This window comes from Camelina sativa, chromosome 13 (genome assembly GCF_030686135.1).
Source record: "Camelina sativa cultivar CO46 ecotype springtype chromosome 13, ASM3068613v1".
Lineage (NCBI taxonomy): Eukaryota > Viridiplantae > Streptophyta > Magnoliopsida > Brassicales > Brassicaceae > Camelina > Camelina sativa.
The window spans coordinates 20,459,539-20,481,383 of NC_141892.1; the positions used below are offsets into that span (position 1 = coordinate 20,459,539).

General features: G+C 42.8%; 1 protein-coding gene, 1 non-coding gene and 1 pseudogene across 3 annotated transcripts; 1 reads left to right on the top strand and 2 right to left on the bottom strand.

Annotated features, from left to right (window-relative positions):
- Positions 1-3,321: 3,321 nt before the first annotated feature.
- Positions 3,322-3,428, bottom strand: LOC147929763 (small nucleolar RNA R71). Its single transcript, XR_015579027.1, has one exon. It is a non-coding gene; the product is annotated as a small nucleolar RNA R71 (small nucleolar RNA).
- Positions 3,429-9,436: 6,008 nt separating this feature from the next.
- Positions 9,437-9,976, top strand: LOC104738328 (uncharacterized). The gene has a single exon (XM_010458520.1). The coding sequence runs from the start codon at positions 9,437-9,439 to the stop codon at positions 9,974-9,976; it is 540 nt and encodes a 179-aa protein (XP_010456822.1).
- Positions 9,977-11,920: 1,944 nt separating this feature from the next.
- Positions 11,921-13,947, bottom strand: LOC104738329 (UDP-glycosyltransferase 79B7 pseudogene; annotated as a pseudogene). The gene has a single exon (XR_015578815.1). The product of XR_015578815.1 is annotated as a UDP-glycosyltransferase 79B7 pseudogene (transcript).
- Positions 13,948-21,845: the final 7,898 nt, after the last annotated feature.

A 21,845-nucleotide genomic window follows, 5' to 3' on the forward strand; every position in this document is an offset into this window, starting at 1 on the left:
AGTGTGCGTTCCACTGGACCAGGACTTGCGTACCGAGATCCTTAAGGAAGCACACCAGTCCCAATTGGCGATCCATCCCGGATCCACCAAAATGTACAAGGACCTGAAAAGGTATTATCACTGGTCGGGTATGAAGAGAGATGTGGCCAAGTGGGTTGCAGCTTGTCCGACGTGTCAACAGGTTAAGGCGGAAAACCAAGTTCTGGGTGGGTTGTTATAAAGCCTACCGATACTCGAATGGAAATGGGACATGATAACCATGGATTTTGTTACCATTTTGCCGACATGTGACAAGAAGGACGCCATATGGGTGGTCGTGGACCGATTAACAAAATCGGCACACTTTATAGCCGTAAACAAGAAGGACAAGACTGAGAAACTGGCTGAAGTGTACGTACATGAGATTGTATGATTGCATGGTATTCCGGCAAGTACAGTATCGGATCGTGATTCCAAATTTACCTCCGGACTTTGGAAGGCTTTGCAGAAGCGTTTGGGACGCGACTGGACATGAGTATGGCCAATCATCCGCAAACAGACGGACAGTCCGAATGTACTATATAGACACTTGAGGACCTTTTGCGAGCAAGTGTACTGGACTGGGGGAGATAATTGGGACACGCATCTTCCGTTGGCGGAATTTGCTTACAATAATAGCTTCCATGAGAGTATTGGCATGTCACCGTACGAAGCTTTATACGGTCGACCTTGCCGAACATGATGTTCATATATTTTACCCTGTTTTTCCTTAATATATTCACATCTTTTGCATCATTTGCTATCCTTTTTGACCATTATTGCATAGTTTTAGGATTGTTCTTGCATTAGAGTGTAGTTGCATTGCATTTGCATCTTTTCTTGCATAAACAGGTGATTTTGGAGCCTAAGGAGCATGGAAGCAATGCTGAGGAGAAGTGAAGCAATCATGAGGAGAAAGCAAAGGAGTTAAGGCTGGAGAACCAAGGTCCGGAGTCCCACTCGACTGCCCACTCGACCAGACACTCGACCGTGTGCTGAGAGTGACTCGACCGAGTGGAAGGAGCACAAGAAAACCCTACTCGACCGAGCACCGGGTCGAGTTGGCCGAGCCGCCTGACTATTTTTTCTTTTAGCATTTTTAGGGCTTCCTCTCCTTTTTCCTATTTAAGGACCTTGTACCCTGCAGCCACAAGGGAGCAGCTTTTTAGATATTCTCAAACCTAGTATTTTATCGTTTTGGGGATTTATGCTTTTTGCACTTTTATTTTCTTAGATCTTGTACCTCTTTTGAAGGAGAAAACACAAGATTCTTCATACTTGTTTGTTTCATAACTTTCAAAGTATCAAGAATTCGAGTTTGATTCCTTCTCCAATATTGTAGATCTCTGTTTTATCTTTCTAATCATGCAAGTTTCGTGTTTTTCTGGGTTTATGACTTTGCTGTTCATCATGTGTGATTGTGACTAGTTTCCTTAGCTCTTAGGGATGGTTTAGGCTGGATGGATGTTGTGGTTATTTGATTTGGTCAAGATTGATTGTTGTATATCTCTTCTAGACTAGATGTTCTTAATGCTGATCCTATAACTGAGAGGGTAGGGTTTGATCTCAAGCTTCTTAGCATCACACCAATGTCTAAGGTGCATAGATAAGGCTAGATCTAGAGATTATCATTAGGCTTGCTAAGAGATTAGAAGTCTTGTTTGATTATTGACATATTGTTTAATGCTTGCTTGTATAGATTCTTTACTTTGTGAGAACAAGTCTAGAAATATATGAGCTTGATTGTTTTTGCCATGAGAGTGGATTAACATATTCTTAGAGATTAATGTCTAGAGATTAGTTCATGTTGATTGAGGTTTATTGATCAAGTTAGATAACCACAACCTAAGTTCAACCCATGAATCCACCCCTAAGACCTTCCTTGTCTATTGATTTCTTAGTCTAAATCTTGTTGTTTGATCGTTGTTTGATTTACTTTTGTCTTGCTATGTTTTGTCTGCATTGCTCTGTTTTACGTTTTTGCCCAGATCGACCCTGCACTCGATCTACACTCGATCGAGTGCTTGCTCGAGTTCATTCCCAGCACTCTTGTTTATAATTTGTGTATGTCCTGTCTTGTTTCTTATTTCATTCTAGTTGCATTTCTGTTGCAGTCATTTAGTTTCCTGTTCATTACTTTCCTTGCATTAGTTCATTACCTACATTACTATAGTTTGATATCTGTTCTAGTTTCATTACTGCCATAATCATTCTGTTCCATTACATTTAGTATCTTGTCCATTCAGCTTTTACATTCTGCATTTTACATTCTGCAATAGGTTGTTAGTGACAAACACTCTCTATAATTGGCTTAACTTAGACAAGTATTGCACACCCTGATTGCTTGCATTCACTCATTTAGGATTGATACCTCTTATACTACAATTGCAAAAGGGGAATTGAAACACCTTGCTTTCACTATTGTTCATCATCATATCATTCATTCACATTCCATTTCACACACACAAGAAAGATACTAGTTTCAATTTGGCGTCGTTGCCCATTTGAGTGTTTATTTGTGACAATTAGGGTCTATATTAGTCTAAGATTAAGTTCCTTTATCCCCTTGTTCGCTACTGATCTCGATTCTTCTACTGCTTGTTTGTGATTGAGTTTCAGGTACCAACTCGACCTTCAACTCGACCACCACTCGACCGAGTGAGTGCTCGAGTTCATGATCGAGTCAGAAGCCGGATATAAATATACCTCACCTCCCAGTCGACTCGACCATCCACTCGAGCCTGCGCTCGACCGAGTGCCTGTCCGAGTCTGTACTCGAGTCTGTTGATGCAAACAAGATCCAAGGGTCACCACAATCTTCAGAGACTCCTTGATCACATCAACCGACCACCAAGGGACCTGAGACAGCAGAGAACAAGAATCACTCAGGAACAAGAACAACAAGTGTTAATGGAGCAACAAGATCAACAAGCTCCAAGGGCAAGGAACATTGGTGCTGGGGATGCACCTAACACACACAACCAAAGAGCTGGTATTGTGTCTCCTACAGTTGCCAATAATAATTATGAAATCAAGAGTGGATTGATCTCCATGATACAAGCCAACAAATTTCATGGGTTGCCAATGGAGGACCCTCTAGATCACCTTGATGAGTTTGACAGGATATGTGGACTCACAAAAATCAATGGAATGAGTGAAGATGACTTCAAGTTAAGGCTATTCCCATTTTCCCTTGGAGACAAAGCTCATCTCTGGGAGAAGACTCTTCCTACTGGAGCAATAACATGGGATGCATGCAAGCAAGCTTTTCTGGCCAAGTTCTTCTCCAATGCAAGGACTGCTAGGTTGAGGAATGAAATCTCAGGTTTTGCACAGAGAAATAATGAAAGTTTTTGTGAGGCATGGGAGAGATTTAAAGGATTCCAAACTCAGTGTCCCCACCATGGATTCAGCAATGAGTCTTTGCTCAGCACTTTGTACAGAGGATTTCTACCCAAGTTTAGAATGCTACTTGATACAGCCTCCAATGGAAACTTTCTCAACAAGAATGTGGAAGAAGGCTGGAGTTGGTAAAGAATCTAGCTCAATCAGATGGTAATTATAATGAAGATTATGATAGAACCATAAGGATCACCTCCACTGATCAAGAGGACAAATACAAGCAGGATTTAAAGATGGTCAATGAGAAGCTTGACAAGATTCTCCTAAGCCAATCAAAGACCATCCAATTCATTGGTGAAGAAGAAGCTATAGTCCAAGAAGGAGATAGGGAGTTTGTTGAGTTGTGCTACATGCAAAACCAGGGAGGATTCAAAGGTTACAACCAAGGAGGATTCAAGAATAACAATCTCTCTTATAGGAGTAACAATGTGGCTAACCCACAAGATCAATTCTACCCTCCTCAACAGCCTCAACAGCAACAAAACTATATACCCAAGCAGCAACAACAGGTGTTCCAGCCCCAATTGTGTCCCCCACCAGGGTTTCAGACTAACCAAGGCCAGGAACAAGACTTAAGAGCTATGATGCAACAATTGTTGGTTAGGCAAGCCAATGGAAAGCTTGAGGAGGCTAAACAATTTGCTGAGTTGAACTAGCGGTTAACATCCCAGTATAATGATCTCAACATGAAGTTTGAAGGTCTTAACTCTAGAGTGAAGTATATGGAGAGCAATATAGCATCTACTTCAGCTCCAAAACCCACCCAACTCCCTGGAAAATCTGTTCAAAATCCAAGGGAGTTCACAGCCAAAGTCATTCATGTCTATGAAGAAGAAGTCACTGAGGACAGTGAAGTCCAAGCTGGGGAGGATTCATCATTTTTTGAAGCCCAGAATGAAGTATTTGCAAAGCAAACTAAATCCGGCAGTGAACTCGACCCACCACTCGAACACACACACGATCGAGTGGGTGATCGAGTGACGGATTGAGCTGAAGTCTCCGAAGCTGATAAGCCCATTAAGTTCATACCTCCTCCTTACAAGCCTCCACTACCATTCCCAGGGCGTTTCAAGGCACATAAGCCTAAGGAACTAAGGGAGATCATTGAGAAAAAAGAAATGATGGCTTTGCAACAAGAGGAAGTGAAAGCTTTGAAGGAAGAAGTTGTGATTGAGAAAAAGGAAGTAATGGCCATAAAAGAAGTTATAATTGCTTACCAAGAAGAAGAGAGAGGACCTGCCTTGGAACAGTATGATCCATATCCTCTCTATAAGGATTTTTTGCTTGAATTGTCAAAGAAGAAGGCTCATGCTTAGGATGAGAAGGATCTTGAGGACCTTGGAGGGATTATCATCCCAATTAAACTTGAGGATCCAGGTCCATTCTATCTGCCTTGCTCACTTAGCTATCTTCACTACAACCAGTGTTTATGTGACTTGGAAGCATCTATCAGTGTGATTCCCTACTCTATAGCACAAAAACTTGGGCACACTGACTTCAAGTACACCAACCTTCACATATGCCTATCTGATGGGTCAAACAAGGATGTAGTTGGTAAGCTGGAAAACATTCCAGTCAAGATAGGAAAGGCAAGAATTCATACAGATTTTGTGGTTCTAGAGATGGATAAGGAGCCTGAAGATCCTATCATTCTAGGGAGGCCATTCTTAGCCACTGTTGGAGCTGTTATAGATTTTAAGGAAGGTCTTGTGACCTTGAACATTGCTGAGAGGATAACCATGAAGTTTAGCATCTATAACCCAACCAACCTACCCACCATTGATGATCAACCTTTCACTATCAAGGACAAAGGAGGTCATGAAATTTTAAGTGAAGTGGCAACTCCAAGGGCTAAGCTCTCTTTACAAGAGGAATCAATGGAAAAGCTCAAGGGTTCAGTTTAAAAGCTGACTGAATTGGTGAAGGATCTCCAAGTCAAGCTAAACAAGAGGACTTTGAGGAAGGCAAGACCAAGGCTCAAAATTAAGAAGAAATATGGTTTGTGTATTAAGGGTGAAGTGATCAAGAATCAACTTCTCAGTGATCATTAGGTGACAGGGAGGATTTCATCACCTCCTTGGTATCTAAATCAAGCCTAAAAAGGCATCAAAAGTCAAGCTTAGTGACTTTAAACAAGCTCACTAGGGAGGAAGTCCCTAAGGTATCTCTGTTTATATTGCTTAGGATTTTTTTTTGGTATTTTGATTTGTGTTTTGGTGTTTTCATGGTCAGGGAAGCAAGGGAGTTTAATTAAAAGAAGAAAAGGAGATTCGCAGTCCAACTCGACCCCCCCCCCACTCGACCATGCACTCGACCGAGTGCCAGTCGATTCCCATCGTCGAGTTGCCTCCATCTCCCCCTCAAAGTCACCAAACAGACCTCAACTACACTTATGAGAGCATGAATGAGGATGTGGACAGCTTCTTCCAGAATCCATGAGGTACCAATATCACCTTCCTTGTAAATATCATTGCATTTGATGTTGTGTTTTGTTTTTAGTCTTGAATCCTCTAGCAAATTTCTTTCACACAGAGGACTGTGTGATTTAAGTTTGGGGGAGGGTTTGAGATAGCATTTGATGTTGTGTTTTGTTTTCTTATTTCAAATTTTTAGCATCATCATGTTAGTATTTGCATAGCATCTAAGACATAGAAAACCCCTAAAAATTTGAAATTTTTTGCAAAATCTTTATAAAAAGAGTGTTCATGTAGTTTGCATTGCATAATAGCATCTTGTTTAGCATGTTTCATGTAGGACTGTTAATTATTTGCATTAGGGATCTATGATGAGTTTTGCCTTGTTAGCTTGTTTAATTCACTAAACTAGGATCAATGCCCAAGTTAATAGTACTTTGATGCTAGTTGAGTAGTTAGAAGCATAAGATTGAACCAAGCCTTGAATTTCTGCATTGCATTTGGTCTAAATTGAAGCATGTTGTGATTTGATGCCATTTCCTATTTATATGAACCTAATATTGACTTGTAATTATCAGTTTGTGCATTGCTTTAAACTCATGGATACCATATACATATTTGGATCATCTTTCTCCTTTTTACCACTCTTGTTGATCCAAGTAGCTGATTGAATCATTAAAATCAGTTTCCAATACCCTTAACCAACCCTTCTTTCAAGCCATGTTTATTCTTGAGTGTGTAAGGCCTATTTTGGGATTGAGCTTGGTAGAAAGTGTTAGGTTTGAACTGACAAGAATAATGCCTTCTGTAGTTCTAGTTTGCATTTTCCAAACTAGATAGGACTAGGTGATTTCATTGTTGGGTTTGGGATTTGGTTGTTTGAAAAAGAAAGAAAAGAAAAGAGGAAAAGAGAAAGAAAAGGTTAGAGTCTTTAGGAGGGGAATGTGTTTAAGTAAAATCAAAATCTAGTGAAAGAATGGGAAGTATGATATTGTTTAAAGATGGTTTCAGTCAAAGAAAAGAAAGAAAGAAAAAGAAGAGTATAGCAAAATGCTTTTATGTCTTAAGAATAAGAAGAAAAGAGAACCATAGCAAATAAGTAAGAATCTCCCATTCCACTAGAAAGATCAAATAAGAAACCTCTCATAAGGCTTGAAAACAAAAGAGAAAAGGGTATTTGAGAAGAGAAGAAGATAAAAGGTAGAACTAGGATCATTTGGGCTTAGAATGATAGGATCAAACACTTGGGTTACTTTTGGGTAGACAAGGTTTTGTTCTTGTATGTGTCTAAGTGTTCTTACCTTTAGCATTCTTCTAAAGCTCAATCCATTTTTTTTTTTTATGAGAGAACCTTGATATTGATAAGCCCCACTCTAAACAGAGACCATCATTGTCTCTAAACCTTTATTTCCAAGCCAAATGAGTTTAAAACATTGCATAAGATTGATCAATGTTCTTGATTAAATGAATGTTAAAGGAAATGGTTGATTTGAATGCATGTGGACATCTAAGGCTCAAATCAGTAAAGGTTGTGATAGGTTTGTCTAAAGTCTTTAAGTACAGCTCATTCAACTTGCATCATAGTACTAGTAACTTGGACATTGATTCTCGCTGGTTTATTTGCAAGCTTTAGGAGCTGAGATCCCACTTTCAACCCTCATCTACCTTCTTATGTCTTGCATATTTGCTTGAGGGCAAGCAAAGCCTAAGTTTGGGGGTGTTGATGTTCATATATTTTACCCTGTTTTCCCTTAATATATTCACATTTTTGCATCCTAGGCTATCCTTTTTTACCATTATTGCATAGTTTTAGGATTTTTTTTCATTAGAGTGTAGTTGCATTGCATTTGCATCTTTTCTTGCATAAACAGGTGATTTTGGAGCCTAAGGAGCATGGAAGCAATGCTGAGGAGAAGTGAACCAATCATGAGGAGAAAGCAAAGGAGTTAAGGCTGGAGAACCAAGGTCTAGAGTCCCACTCGACCAGACACTCGACCGTGTATTGAGAGTGACTCGACCGAGTGGAAGGAGCACAAGAAAACCCAACTCGACCGGTCACTCGACCGAGCACCGGGTCGAGTTGGCCGAGCCGCCTGGCTATTTTTTCTTTTAGCATTTTTAGGGCTTCCTCTCCTTTTTCCTATTTAAGGACCTTGTACTCTGCAGCCACAAGGGAGCAGCTTTTTATATATTCTCAAACCTAGTATTTTACCCTTTTGGGATTTATGCTTTTTGCACTTTTATTTTCTTGGATCTTGTACCTCTTTTGAAGGAGAAAACACAAGATTCTTCATACTTGTTTGTTTCATAACTTTCAAAGTATCAAGAATTCGAGTTTGATTCCTTCTCCAATATTGTAGATCTCTGTTTTATCTTTCTAATCATGCAAGTTTCGTGTTTTTATGGGTTTATGACTTTGTTGTTCATCATGTGTGATTGTGAGTAGTTTTCTTAGCTCTTAGGGATGGTTTAGGCTGGATGGATGTTGTGGTTATTTGATTTGGTCAAGCTTGATTGTTGTAGATCTCTTCTAGACTAGATGTTCTTAATGCTGATCCTATAACTGAGAGGGTAGGGTTTGATCTCAAGCTTCTTAGCATAACACCAATGTCTAAGGTGCATAGATAAGGCTAGATCTAGAGATTATCATTAGGCTTGCTTAGAGATTAGAAGTCTTATTTGATTCTTGACATATTGCTTAATGCTTGCTTGTATAGATTCTTTACTTTGTGAGAACAAGTCTAGAAATATATGAGCTTGATTGTTTTTTGCCATGAGAGTGGATTAACATGTTCTTAGAGATTAATGTCTAGAGATTAGCTCATGTTGATTGAGGTTTGTTGATCAAGTTAGATAACCACAATCTAAGTTCAGCCCATGAATCCATCCCTAAGACCTTCCTTGTCTATTGATTTCTTAGTCTAAATCCTGTTGTTTGATCGTTGTTTGATTTACTTTTGTCTTGCTCTGTTTTGTCTGCATTGCTCTGTTTTACGTTTTTGCCCAGCTTGACCCTGCACTCGATCTACACTCGATCGAGTGCTTGCTCGAGTTCATTCCCAGAACTCTTGTTTATGATTTGTGTCTGTCCTGTCTTGTTTCTTATTTCATTCTAGTTGCATTTCTGTTGCATTCATTTAGTTTCATGTTCATTACTTTCCTTGCATTAGTTCATTACCTGCATTACTATAGTTTGATATCTGTTCTAGTTTCATTACTGCCATAATCATTCTGTTCCATTACATTTAGTATCTTGTCCATTCAGCTTTTACATTCTGCATTTTACATTCTGCAATAGGTTGTTAGTGACAAACACCCTTTATAATTGGCTTAACTTAGACAAGTATTGCACACCCTGATTGCTTGCATTCACTCATTTAGGATTGATACCTCTTATACTACAATTGCATAAGGGGAATTGAAACACCTTGCTTTCACCATTGTTCATCATCATATCATTCATTCACATTCCATTTCACACACACAAGAAAGATACTAGTTTCAGAACACCCTTGTGTCTAACACAAGTAGGGGAGAGGAGCGTTTATGGTCTAGATTTTGTAGACGAGACGACCGCAAAGATCAAGATTCTGAAGTTAAAGATGAAAGAAGCCCAGGATAGACAGGAAAATTATGCGGATAAAGGCCGAAGAGAGCTAGAATTTCAGGTTGGAGACATGGTCTACCTCAAAACCGTGACTTATAAGGGAAAAGATCGAGTGACGTTGAACACCAAGTTGACACCGCGTTACATGGGGCCGTATCGAATCCTGGATAGGACTGGTCCGATGGCGTATAAGTTGGAATTGCCGCTGGCCATGGCAGATTTTCATCCGGTGTTTCACACATCTATGCTAAGGAAATGCATAATGGGACGGGTGAATGTGATCTCCAAACCACCGCCTGACCTACAACTGAACAAGACAATCATCGGACGACCAGTTCAGATAATTGGTACTAAGATGAGAGGGTTGCATAAGAAGAAAAAGCTGAAATTGATCGAATTGGTATGGGATTGTGAAGGAGTGGAGGAAATAACTTGGGAACCGGAAAAAGTTATGAAAGTAAATTTCAAGAAGTGGTTCGACAAGAGGGAAGTTCCTCGGAAAGAGAGCAAAGATTCGAGGACGAATCATCCTTAAGTAGGGGAGAAATGTAACGACCGGCTCTCTCGGAACCGGCGGTACGTGAGATGGTACATACGCGGTACGTGAGATAGTACATACGCGGTACGTGAGATGGTACGTATGCGGTATGCGAGACGGTACGTACGCGATACGTGAGATGGTACGTACGCGGTACGCGAGAAGTGCCGAGAGCGGTACGGCAACCAGTGCCGAGAGCGGAACGGTAATCTGTGCCAAGAAGTTGAGAGAGCTATACGGCAATCTGTGCCGATAGAGATCAAAAGTGGTACGAACCTCGGATGAGAATAGGACAAATCATGGTCCGAAAAGGACGATGGCCATGAATCCATAGTCGATGGGACTTGGAGAGAATGGAGAGTTCGAGACTACTGAAGTAGTGAACAGAGTTTGAACTGAAGAAAACGAAGTCCTTGGCTTACCTTGTAGATGATGGAGGCATGCAAGTTTCTGGATGAAAATGGGAAGATCTCGGTATTAAGTCTAAGTGACAGTCTGAGTTATAGTGGGAGTGAAAGTCCTAGTGATGGTGATGGTGATAGAGACAGTGATAGTGAAGTAGGACTATCCGGAAATGGTCGCATCGGTGAACGATGGATCGGGCCGATGGAGGAGGATGGATCGATTAGATTATGGGCCGATGGAGGAGGATGGATCGATTAGATTATGGGCCGATGGGTGGCCCGAGGACTTGAGAATCTCGCGAAGAATTGAGCCGACTCACGGGAAAGGAAACCCGAGAGAAATGGAAACTCGCGTAAAAGGCAAAATTAGTCGGATAAGGATAGATGCGAAAAATATGGAAGTTGGGGAACGATAGGGTTTATCGTTTTGGGGCAACTCAAGGCAGTTTAGTCGATCCTATATAAAGGATGGAACCCTTAGAGAAATTCTCTAGCATTCGCATAAGACCTTTTGAGCCGCCGCAAGAGAAAGAGAGAGAGAAAAGAGTTTGCATCGAGTTTGGCAGAGTTTTCTTCCACCTTGATCCTTCTAGATCGAGAGAAGTACGGTAAGTCTTCTTCCACCTTGATCCGTCGATAGTATATGGTTCATACATCGATGATTAACGATGTAGATCTGTCCGTGTAGAGTCGGGGATCAGAATTGGGCATAGGAACCGAGAGTTTAATACCATAGGTCGAAACTGAAGGTGAGTATGTGACTGTGGCCGAGTTCTATGGTCGATCTCTTGACCGATGGTTATTTTGTCTTGATTGCTTGCTTGTCTTGTTAATGTTTTTATTGCAATAATTCGGAAGTTGGTCTAAACGATTTGGACAGCTATCCCATGGTTCTTTGACATGCATGACTGGATTAAACTAACCTATGTTGGATTGAGATTATTGAACTGAGCCTAGTGACACTAGATGACCGCTCCACTAAGCAAACTTGTTTGCTTACGCCTCCTTTTATGATGGACGCAGAAAAAGAAAGGTCTGATGTTTAGGATTAAAGTGGCTGACCAGCTCGTGTGACGGAGGCAAGGGAGGAAGAGGATGGTTGGCTTTGGTAGTTTTAATTATAGCTTGATATTTTATGGGTTGTACTTTTACCATGCATGATTGTTAAGGATAATTGAACCTTTAAATTAATGAATTCGTATTTTTAAGTTATTTGACCTGTTATACATATCCCCTGTTGCAATTTATTAAACAAACAAGTAGAAAATTAATAGGTCCTAAAAAAAAAATTTATCGGCCTGTACGGCCATGTACGGGATTTTAGGGTTGGGGTCTTACATTTGGTATCAGAGCACGGTTATAGTTCTAGGACATGTTTGTATAATGGGTGCATGGGTTATTATCACTGAAAGTCATCCTTCCTTGCCGAGTACGTCTCACGGTAAGACTGGTCATATTTAGATCATAGGGTGGAACCCAACACTCGCAACTCCTCTAACACCACGGCTAGATAAGGAGCTGGAGGGAACGGTGAGGATTTACCGAACTAAAATATTGACTTAATATCATTACAATCTTCATCATAAACATATAATTAAGTTTGACTCGCCAATCGTACAAGACATATAATTTTAGGTCTAATCATGTTTCTTGACACTGATCAAATCAGCCAATGCCTCAAAAAAGTTATCCTCGTAACCAGCAAATAGTCCAGGACTAACAAGAATCTCCTTCAACTCTGCGTGGTTACTCCTTACTAGCTTCCCGAGGTCGCTCTCTTTATCCATCACAGACTTGATCGAATCTCTTAAGCTCTCCTTTGAAAACCATCCTGTTTTTTCCCTGAACACTTCCACAGAGACCTCGAATTCCTCGGTCAACAACCTTGTGAAGAGAACTTGATCACTTAAAAATGGAATTAAAACCATTTGGCAATCAGTCATCAGGCACTCCCATATTGTTCCTGGACCGCAATGGTTCACAAAGAAGCCTACTGATGGATGAGACAATATCAAAGGCTGTTGCACCCATCCTCCCCAAACCACACCACGCCCCTTCACCCTCTCCTCGAACCCTTCTGGTAAACTTTCTTGGATCGTCGATGATCCTCTCGGTGGCTTTACCGGTACAAGAAACGGTAAACCTGTCAGCTCCATCCCTAAGCAGAGTTCTTGGAACTGATCCTTCTCAAGAACGATCTGGCTTCCAAGTGCACAAAACACTACTGAACCAGGTGGGAACCCGCTGAGAAAATGGCTCCAGTGTTCTTCTAGTGGTTTACTTGTGGCTGGCTCCGGGAGCATTGGACCAGTCAAGAGAACCTTCTTTTGGTATTGACGCGATATAAAGTCGCAGAATTTACCTTCAATATCTTTGCATGTCCTCAGTGCAATTACATCACATCTCTTAAAGTCAGCTGATGATAAAGTCATGAGCATCGTTTTCACGGAACAATACCTTCGTTCAAGGATAACCCGGTGGGGGAACACCTGGTGCATCAGGGTCAACTTGTCGATCAATTCCGTGAAAGAACTACGAACAGAATGGGAAAGCAAGAAAGAGCAACTCAAGAACACCGAGATTTTACGAGTTCAGGTTCCGATGTGGAACCCTACATCTCGCCGGAGGTTAACTCCGGAATCCACTATAACTTGGCTCAAACCCGAGCTCCGACCGTTACAATCTCTCACCGGATTACACTTAAAACCACTCTCAAGCTTTCTCACTCACCAACCCAATCAACCTTTCTCTCTCTAAACTCTCTCTCTCGTCACTTCTCTCGCGTCGTCACTGAGACGCTTCTCTTCTCCGTTCTAACAAACTCGTAACAAGAGAGATAAGAGGAAGAAGAAGATACAAAGACTCTTCTACCCCTGAAGTTGGAGACTTATTACTACAATCCACACACATGCTCCTCACGTGCAAATGGTGTAACCTTGTGTGGAACCTTCTAGTCCGTTTAGAGACTTTCTCATAGTAGCATTTGGGTCACTTATTCACACATGTAAACGAGCTATAACTGTCGCAGATACTATCATGTAACTCACACTCTTGATCATATGCTCTTTAGCCAATTCTGGAATCCAGTGAGCAAAATCGAAGAAGATCAAATCCGGTCTCAAAGCACGAACCGCAGCTTCAACCTGACCGCGAGTAAGATCTAAGGCTTCGGACAATAAATTATCCTCCAAGATTGAGATATCCGAGGTTGTCTGGGCACCAGGAGGAAGGCCATTGACATGAGGCACGGTGAGAGGGTGAAAGACAATATTGTCTGGGAACAGGTTGTGATGTTCCACATGCTTTTGAGCTTTCTTAGGTAGCAAGAAAGTAACCCACGGGAACATAAAAGCATGGAACTTTGGCTCCATTTCCTTTCCCAAATTGTTAAAACACAAAACAATTTGTTAGAAGTATCTGCTTCTTTCTAGTGAAACACCGTACCCTTATATGAACTTGGAGACTGATTTAATGAATTGGGATATTTAGCTAGAACTTACTGGACTACAGGAGCACACAGGAGCACACAGGAGCACACAGGAACAAAACAATTTGTTAGAAGTATCTGCTTCTTTCTAGTGAAACTCCGTACCCTTATATGAACTTGGAGACTGATTTAATGAATTGGGATATTTAGCTAGAACTTACTGGACTACAGGAGCACACAGGAGCACACAGGAGCACACAGGAACAAAACAATTTGTTAGAAGTATCTGCTTCTTTCTAGTGAAACACCGTACCCTTATATGAACTTGGAGACTGATTTAATGAATTGGGATATTTAGCTAGAACTTACTGGACTACAGGAGCACACGTCTCTAAAGAAAAAAAAAATGGCTAATTAAGAAGAACACTACAAACACAAGTCAAAAGAGAAGATAGCGAAGAAGAACATTACAAAGATCAATCACAATTAGAGGCAAAACTAGTTGGAGTTTCTGCAAACAAAATCCCTCTTTTTTTTTGTTAAAAAAAAACCCTCTAAATCATCATTTTTGCAACTTTACCCTTCATTTTTCAAATATATAAATTAATTTTATAAAATCTAAAATTAATATACAATAGGACGTTTGTATAATTATATGTATCGTCTATATGTTTATAAGTTCACATATATTATCTTTTACAAAAAAAAAAAAAAAAAAGTTCACATATATTAGATTTTCCAATTTTTAAAATATGGATTTGGACTCCTCATGGTGGAGATTTACAACTTTAACGGCTGTGAAAACGAGTTATATTACATATTATTTGGAATGCTTTTGTGTTTGAGAATATTATAGATAAATCCGACGAGGTCGTTAGGATAGCGTTAGGGGAGGGGACTATATGGTTGCAGGCTCAAAGAGAGGAAGTGGGTGAGAACTTATCATTGAGTCCCAGCGCCCCTAGTACGCGAGAGGGGGGAGTGTAGGGCATCTGCCTAGTGTTTATTCAGGGTACAGGTGTTTTGTTGATGGCTCGTGGAAAGCGGGGATACCTATGCGGGTGCAGGTTGGGTGTGCTCATCCTATCAGGAAGCTTCGATGAAGAAGGGAGCCGCCAATTTCAGACGCAGTCTTTCCCCGTTGCATGCTGAAGTGGAAGCCTTTGTTTGGGCTGTGCGGTGCATCATTGGCCATGACTATCGGGAGGTAGCTTTTTATACAGATTGCTCAGACTTGGTGAAGATGGTGTCTTCTCCTCAAGACTGGCCGGTTTTCAAGACTTACCTTGACGATATCATGATGGACAGGAAGGAGTTTTCTTCTTTCTCTTTATCTCCTATTTCCAGAAATGCTAATGTAAGTGCGGACTCTTTGGCACGTCAGACGCGTACATCTCCGCTACCGATTGTGTGTGTAGACTCTTTTCCTTCACATTGACTGTTTGACTCTTTTCTTTCACATTGACTCTTTTGAGCTAATTTTTTGTAGTAAAAAAAAAACATATTATTTTTTATTTCGTACGATTGACATTCATTTTTTAAGTTGGGAAACAAAATTGCTAAAGTTAGCGACATATAGGTGTTTTAATGTATTAAAATCATAAAATGATTTATTTAACTTGATAATATCTGTACTAATTTTTAAAAAATACAAATTTTAAATAAATCTTCATATTCAAAACAACTTTACAATTTTTTTTAATCCATATCACCAAACACAATTAAATATTTTAATATTAATTATAAAAATAATATAATATTCCACAGTTAATAATATAAATAGTTAGAAGATTCTGTGATTTTTAAACACTTCTATCATCTTTATTTAATTTGATTTTTAATTATTTTGAATCATCTTAAAATACATAAAGTTAATAAAAAAAACTCAAAAAAATTCTGCATATATTATGATTCAAATTAAAAAAATGGACATGTATTATTCAGTTAATACACAATTTTATTGTAATACATCTTCAGTTCTTCACATAATTTTCTTTCCATCCTTGGTCTCTCCGGCTGTCTGGCATAGTTTTTTTTCTTCTATATAGACAGCCTTTTTTTCTATGTATTTGATTCATCGATTCAAATAAAATAAATAGCTGCACTCGATAGAGGTTTATCTTAATTCCATCATCTTATATATATTTTCAGAGGATCTTTTCTCAACGTGACATAATATTTTTTTTTTTTTGGAATTTAATGTTAATTATATATACTCAAAGAAAATAATAGCGTTTGTATAACTATTGCAGTTTGAGTTTGAAATAATTTTTTCAACACCATATCACAAATTTATTAAGCACAATAAAGAGAGCATCAGCCAAATCCTCTTGATGCAAGCCAGCGTTGAAGAGCCTCCTCACACAGTCGCACCCCCTTCGCAATGATAATCAAGAGTTGATTCGGAACTTGTTTGTCAATCCACATAGTTAGGTGATCCGCTGGGTTCGAATTGTCACCATTCCTTCGATCGTTTCTGTTGGATATGGGCTGCGACCAATATGTCATTCGGCCCAGCAAGACTTGTTAAACTTGTTAAGTTGTGATTTCGATCCGACAAATTTGGGAGAAAGTCCACTAACCTTCACAGAGGGTAATTTCGAGAATTCGCGATGAAAACCCTAGGTAGCCCTAGGTCAACAGTCGCCTATAAAAGCATAAGGCATTTATTGGGGTCACAGGGCACACTCTCGGACATGATCTAGAGGGAAACACTTTGCATCAAAACATAGTTTATTGCCATTTATATATTTCGTTTCCACCTTCGAGATAGTCATTTTTCTGGTCGTCAGCTTGATTGTAGGCAGACAAACTCTCACACTTTGTAATTGACGACCTCATTTCGTTAATAAAGGAATTGCTCCATTCTTACCCCGAAAAATCTTATTTATTAGTATTGTGCTCATACCAGTACAAACAATTGGCGCCCACCGTGGGGCTAGATCAGAGCGCTCCTTTTTGACGATAGACTGATGGTCAGCATTTCCACGAAGACTCTAGATTCAGAAAAATGGTGAACTCAAGAAATTTCAGCGATGAAATCAACACCACATCCGAGCAACGAGCGCCTACCTTGACGATCTTACTTTCAGAACAACGATGGGGGCGCACACGAGCTCACACTCTCCCACCTCCACCTTCTGCGACGACAACAGTCAAGGGCGCTACTCCGAACAACACAACCTTTACAACAGCGCCCGACGCGCCCTTGGAACCTCTTGCTGCCACACATGCCAAGCATCTCCAAATCGTTGCTCCAGTTGTCACTCACGGTGTCGTCCTCCCAGCTCCCTTGCTTACTATACAGAGGAATAACCTCGACGATCAAATGCAGACTACCCTCGACAGGCTCCATAGCCAGGACACACAAATAGCCGAGCAGCTAGACGCACTCGCTACAACATAAGAAGCATTGCAAGATCAGATGAACACGCTCCAGCGACTTGAAGCACAAGCGTCGACATGCACGTGACACTGTCAACCACGACACGCTGTCACACCGAACTCCGCCAATCAAAGAATGCTAGGAGAGCCACACACACACCGTTTGATGTTCATCATCGTAGGATCTGTAGACGACTACACTACGGTAACACGTTCAACGATCATTGTAGCAAAAGAAGCTTACCATAATCAAATCGACGACGAGCGAGCTCGTCTCTTTCAATGACGACCTCGCCAACTTCCCAAAAACCCGTCTCACGATCTACCTCAAATCCGGAACCACGCATATCAAGTTCGAGGGTAACTTCACCACGACTACCCTCGAGATCAGTACACCGCCCTCCGAGATCACTCATATCGACCTCGCCAACGAACCCATATCGGAGGAATCAGCGACCTCGGTATCCGCCATCAACAAATCGTGACGAACATCAATCTCGCAAGGGCGATTGTCGAAACCACCATAGCGCCCTCAACCGTATCATCTTCGGTCATGCCGCCCAGGGTCACGCCGCCCTCGCGAAGATCGGCAATATCCAGACCTACAAATTCTCGATCGTGCTGCCCTCCAATCCTAAATGTGTCGACCCCGCAATAAGTGTCGAGCTCATGAAAACCAAAGTCAACAACACTGCAAAACGCGTCGCTTTCACCGACCTTGCGAAAGCCTTCTTCACCGTCCTCACTCACATCCCCTCGCCGAACTCGAGCTAGCAAGAGACTTCGACACATGGCCTCTTGAGAAAGAATCAATATCACCAAGCACAACCGCCTTGCTCCGCTTCGCTCCAAACTACACGAGAATCAAACTCATCACGCCGATCTTCCAGCAAATCAATTCCACCACCCTCAAAACCGCCCTCGACTGACCAACCTTCAATTCCCCTAGAAAAGTCAGGTCCGCCGATCTCACCCAGATCTCCATCTCGAATCATGGCATATGATGCCGCCCAACGAAAACAACCGAACCCGTCAAGCTCGCGACCACCAAACCCGCCGAGCTCTACATCCTCTCGATTGGTCTCGAAGCCAACCGGATCCAGACCTGCAAAGTCTCGGTCACGCCATCCTCCAGCTCATCCAACACCAACACAGGCGACCTCGCGAGAAGCTTTGCCGAGCTCGCGGCAATAAAACCCAACTTGGCGACCAACGAGCTCGCCTATTTCAACAGCGGCGACCTCCTCAGTTACGCGCAAACCCATCTCTCGATCTCTTTCAATGTTGACCTCCAAACCTGCTTCGTAGTTAGCATCACGACGCCCTATGAGACTACTCTTGCCGAACTCACAAAGCGCCGACCTCACGCCAACGGACTTAGCGAGCTCGTTGCCCCCCATCAACAGATTCCACTGACTAGCGACCCGGCGAGGAAAAGAGTCGGCACTCATACCGCCGCTCTCGATCCCACGAAAACCGCCAAACTGGTCATCACTGAATTTGTCGTCCGCAATACGACCATGGTTACCGCCGCGAGAGGGAGAACTCGTCGAACCCCACTATGCAAACTCATGTTCATCCTCTGAAGCCAAGTTCTTTCTTGTCGACCTCGGGGCACCCACAGGGTAAGCCGGACACCAGGGCCGCACCTAAAAGGTACGACGAGTTCATCTCAATTACCACCCTAAAACTTGGTTTCGAAACACGTAACAGGATAAGCCGAGAGACGTCTCGCCCCGTAACATACGGCGTATGAATTAATAATCCAAGCTCCGGCTTGTGAGTTCTTGCCAACCGCAAGCACCCACAGGATAAGCCGGACACGATAGCCGCACCTAAAGGTACGGTGAGTCCGTCTCGCCTACCACTTTACTCTGGTAAAGCACAAAGGCTTGCTGCATATCAAACAGACGCTCACATGCATGTCACCCTCATGCTCGACGCCCTCACAGTCTACTCACTCACGCTTGCCACTCTAATGCACGACTAACTCACGCTTGCCACTCTCATGCTTGCAGCCCTCACAGTCGACGCTCTCACGCTGACTCTCTCGCGCTTGCCACTTTCATGCTCGCAGCCCTCACAGTCGACGCTCTCACGCTCGACTCTCTCGCGCTAGTCGCCCTCATGCTCGACGCCCTCACAGTCAAAGCTCTCACGCTGACTCTCTCGCGCTTGCCATTCTCATGCTCGCCGCCCTTATGCTTGACACTCTCATGCTCGATGCTCTCACGCTCGACGCTCTCACACTTGACGCTCACGCTCGCTGCCCTCACGCTCGCTCCCCTTAGGCTCGACGCTCTCACGCTCGCCACTCTCATGCACGACGCTCACGCTTGCCACTCTCATGCTCGCAGCCTTCCCAGTCGACGCTATCACGCTCGACTCTCTTGCGCTTGTCGCCCTCATGCTCGACGCCCTCACAGTCAACGCTCTCACGCTGACTCTCTCGCGCTTGCCACTTTCATGCTCGCATTCCTCACAGTTGACGCTCTCACGCTCGACTCTCTCGCGCTTGTCACCCTCATGCTCGACGCCCTCACAGTTAACGCTCTCACGCTGACTCTCTCGCGCTTGCCATTCTCATGCTCGCCGCCCTCATGCTTGACACTCTCATGCTCGATGCTCTCACGCTCAACGCTTGACGCTCAAGCTCACTGCCCTCACGGTCGACGCTTTCACACTCGATGCTCTCACGCTCGACGCGCACGCTCGCTGCCCTCACGCTCGATGCTCTCACGCTCGACGCTCACGCTTGCCACTCTCATGCTTGCAGCCCTCCCAGTTGACGCTCTCACGCTCGACTCTCTTGCGCTTGTCGCCCTCAAGCTCGAAGCCCGCACAGTCAATGCTCTCACGCTGACTCTCTCGCGCTTCCCATTCTCATGCTCGCCGCCCTCATGCTTGACGCTCGATGCTCTCATGTTCGACGCTCACACTCACTGCCCTCACGCTCGACGCTCTCACGCTCAATGCTCTCATGCTCGACGCTCATGCTCGATGGTCTCACGCTCGAAGCTCTCACGTTAGACGCTCTCACGCTCGAGTCTCTTGTCGCCTCCAGCTCGGCGCCTACCTACAGCTTGGTGCCAACCTCAAACTTAGTGCCTACCCCGAACTTGGTGCATATTTCAAGTTTGGTGCCTACCTCAAGCTTGGCGCCTACCTCAAGCTCGACGCCACTCTCAAGCTTTGCGCCGACCTCACAACCCTCTCTCGCTCATTACGCCGACCTCCACTTGCCGAACTCCCCTCTCGATTGCACGTGGATCATTAACAGGCCACCTTGCCGATCTCCTCCTTCACGCATGGTGCCGATCTCGCCATCTCCATCTTACATCATGCTGACCAACTGTCTTCTATCGACATTATACTGACTAATCGCCCTCTCTTTGACATCTTTCGACACCGATCAACCAACTTTCGAGAGGAGTTGACATCGCTGACTTCAACCTCACTCTCGCCGATCTCTCTCTTCACCTCTCAACCCCGCTCGATGAAGATTATCAACCATCTCGCGAGAGGAATTGACTTCGTCGACCTCAATCTCGGCCTCCATTTCACTCTCGTCAACCTCAATCTCAATCTCGGCCTCAATCTCACTCTCGCCAATCTCAATCTCACTCGCCTACCTCAATCTCACTCTCGCCTACCTCAATCTCACTTTCGCCAACCTCAATCTCACTCGCCTACCTCAATCTCACTCGCCTTCCTCAATCTCAATCTCGCCGACCTCAATCTTACTCTCGCCGACTTCAATCTCACTCTCGCCGACCTCAATCTCACTCTCGCCGACCTCAATCTCACTCTCGCCGACCTCAATCTCACTCTCGCCGACCTCAATTTCCGCCTGCTGATCTGGCTCAATTTCTCTGACTCTTAGTTACCAATTATGTGCGGCAACTCCGTCCTCAACCATTGCAGATCCATTATCAAGCTCTACGCTCTGTTAAAACGTGCTCAAGGTGCATAACATCTAGACACGCTCCACGATCCACGCTCCACACTCCAGGCGCCACGCTCCGCAAAGACGTGCTCAAGGTATATAACATTCGGACAAGCTTTGCGCTCCACAACAACATACTCAACGCATACAACATCAAAAACAAGCTCCGAGCTCAGCAAAAATGATACTAGGATTTTGTGTCTCCTAGCACGTGTCAATCCAGTTGGAAAACTTCACTAACAATTAAGATGCAATCAAGAAATCACAATTCAAGCCAATTCAAAGAGATTGTTTGTCTAATAGTCCTAGAATGATCAGAATGCAAAACGGAAATGTGTTCTAGGATTATAAACGAAAATGCATGACAAGAAGCGAAAATGAATAAAAACATAAACGATTCTAAGAAAGAACTAAAAGGCAAGAAGCGAAACAGTCTCAGGAATGTAATAAAAATCAGAAAGAAAGAGGTCCTAAGGATGGGAGTAATTGATGTCGGTGAAGTCTCCTAGCATACAAAGTTTTTAACATGCCATAAGCAATCTATCCCTAAACAACGAACATCACAACTTAGCTAATCCAATCTCTTGGCAAAAGCTACTCAGACTCAACCACTTCCGTACCCAGCTCTCCCTAGAGAAATATGGTTGAGCAGGCATGAAAAACAAGTTCGTTCATGTCAACAAACATCCTAGACAACTAATCTCT

What these genes read in the sequence shown, in the direction of transcription:
- LOC104738328 (XM_010458520.1), top strand. Translation starts at nt 9,437, where the DNA reads ATGAAAGAAGCCCAGGATAGACAGGAAAATTATGCGGATAAAGGCCGA.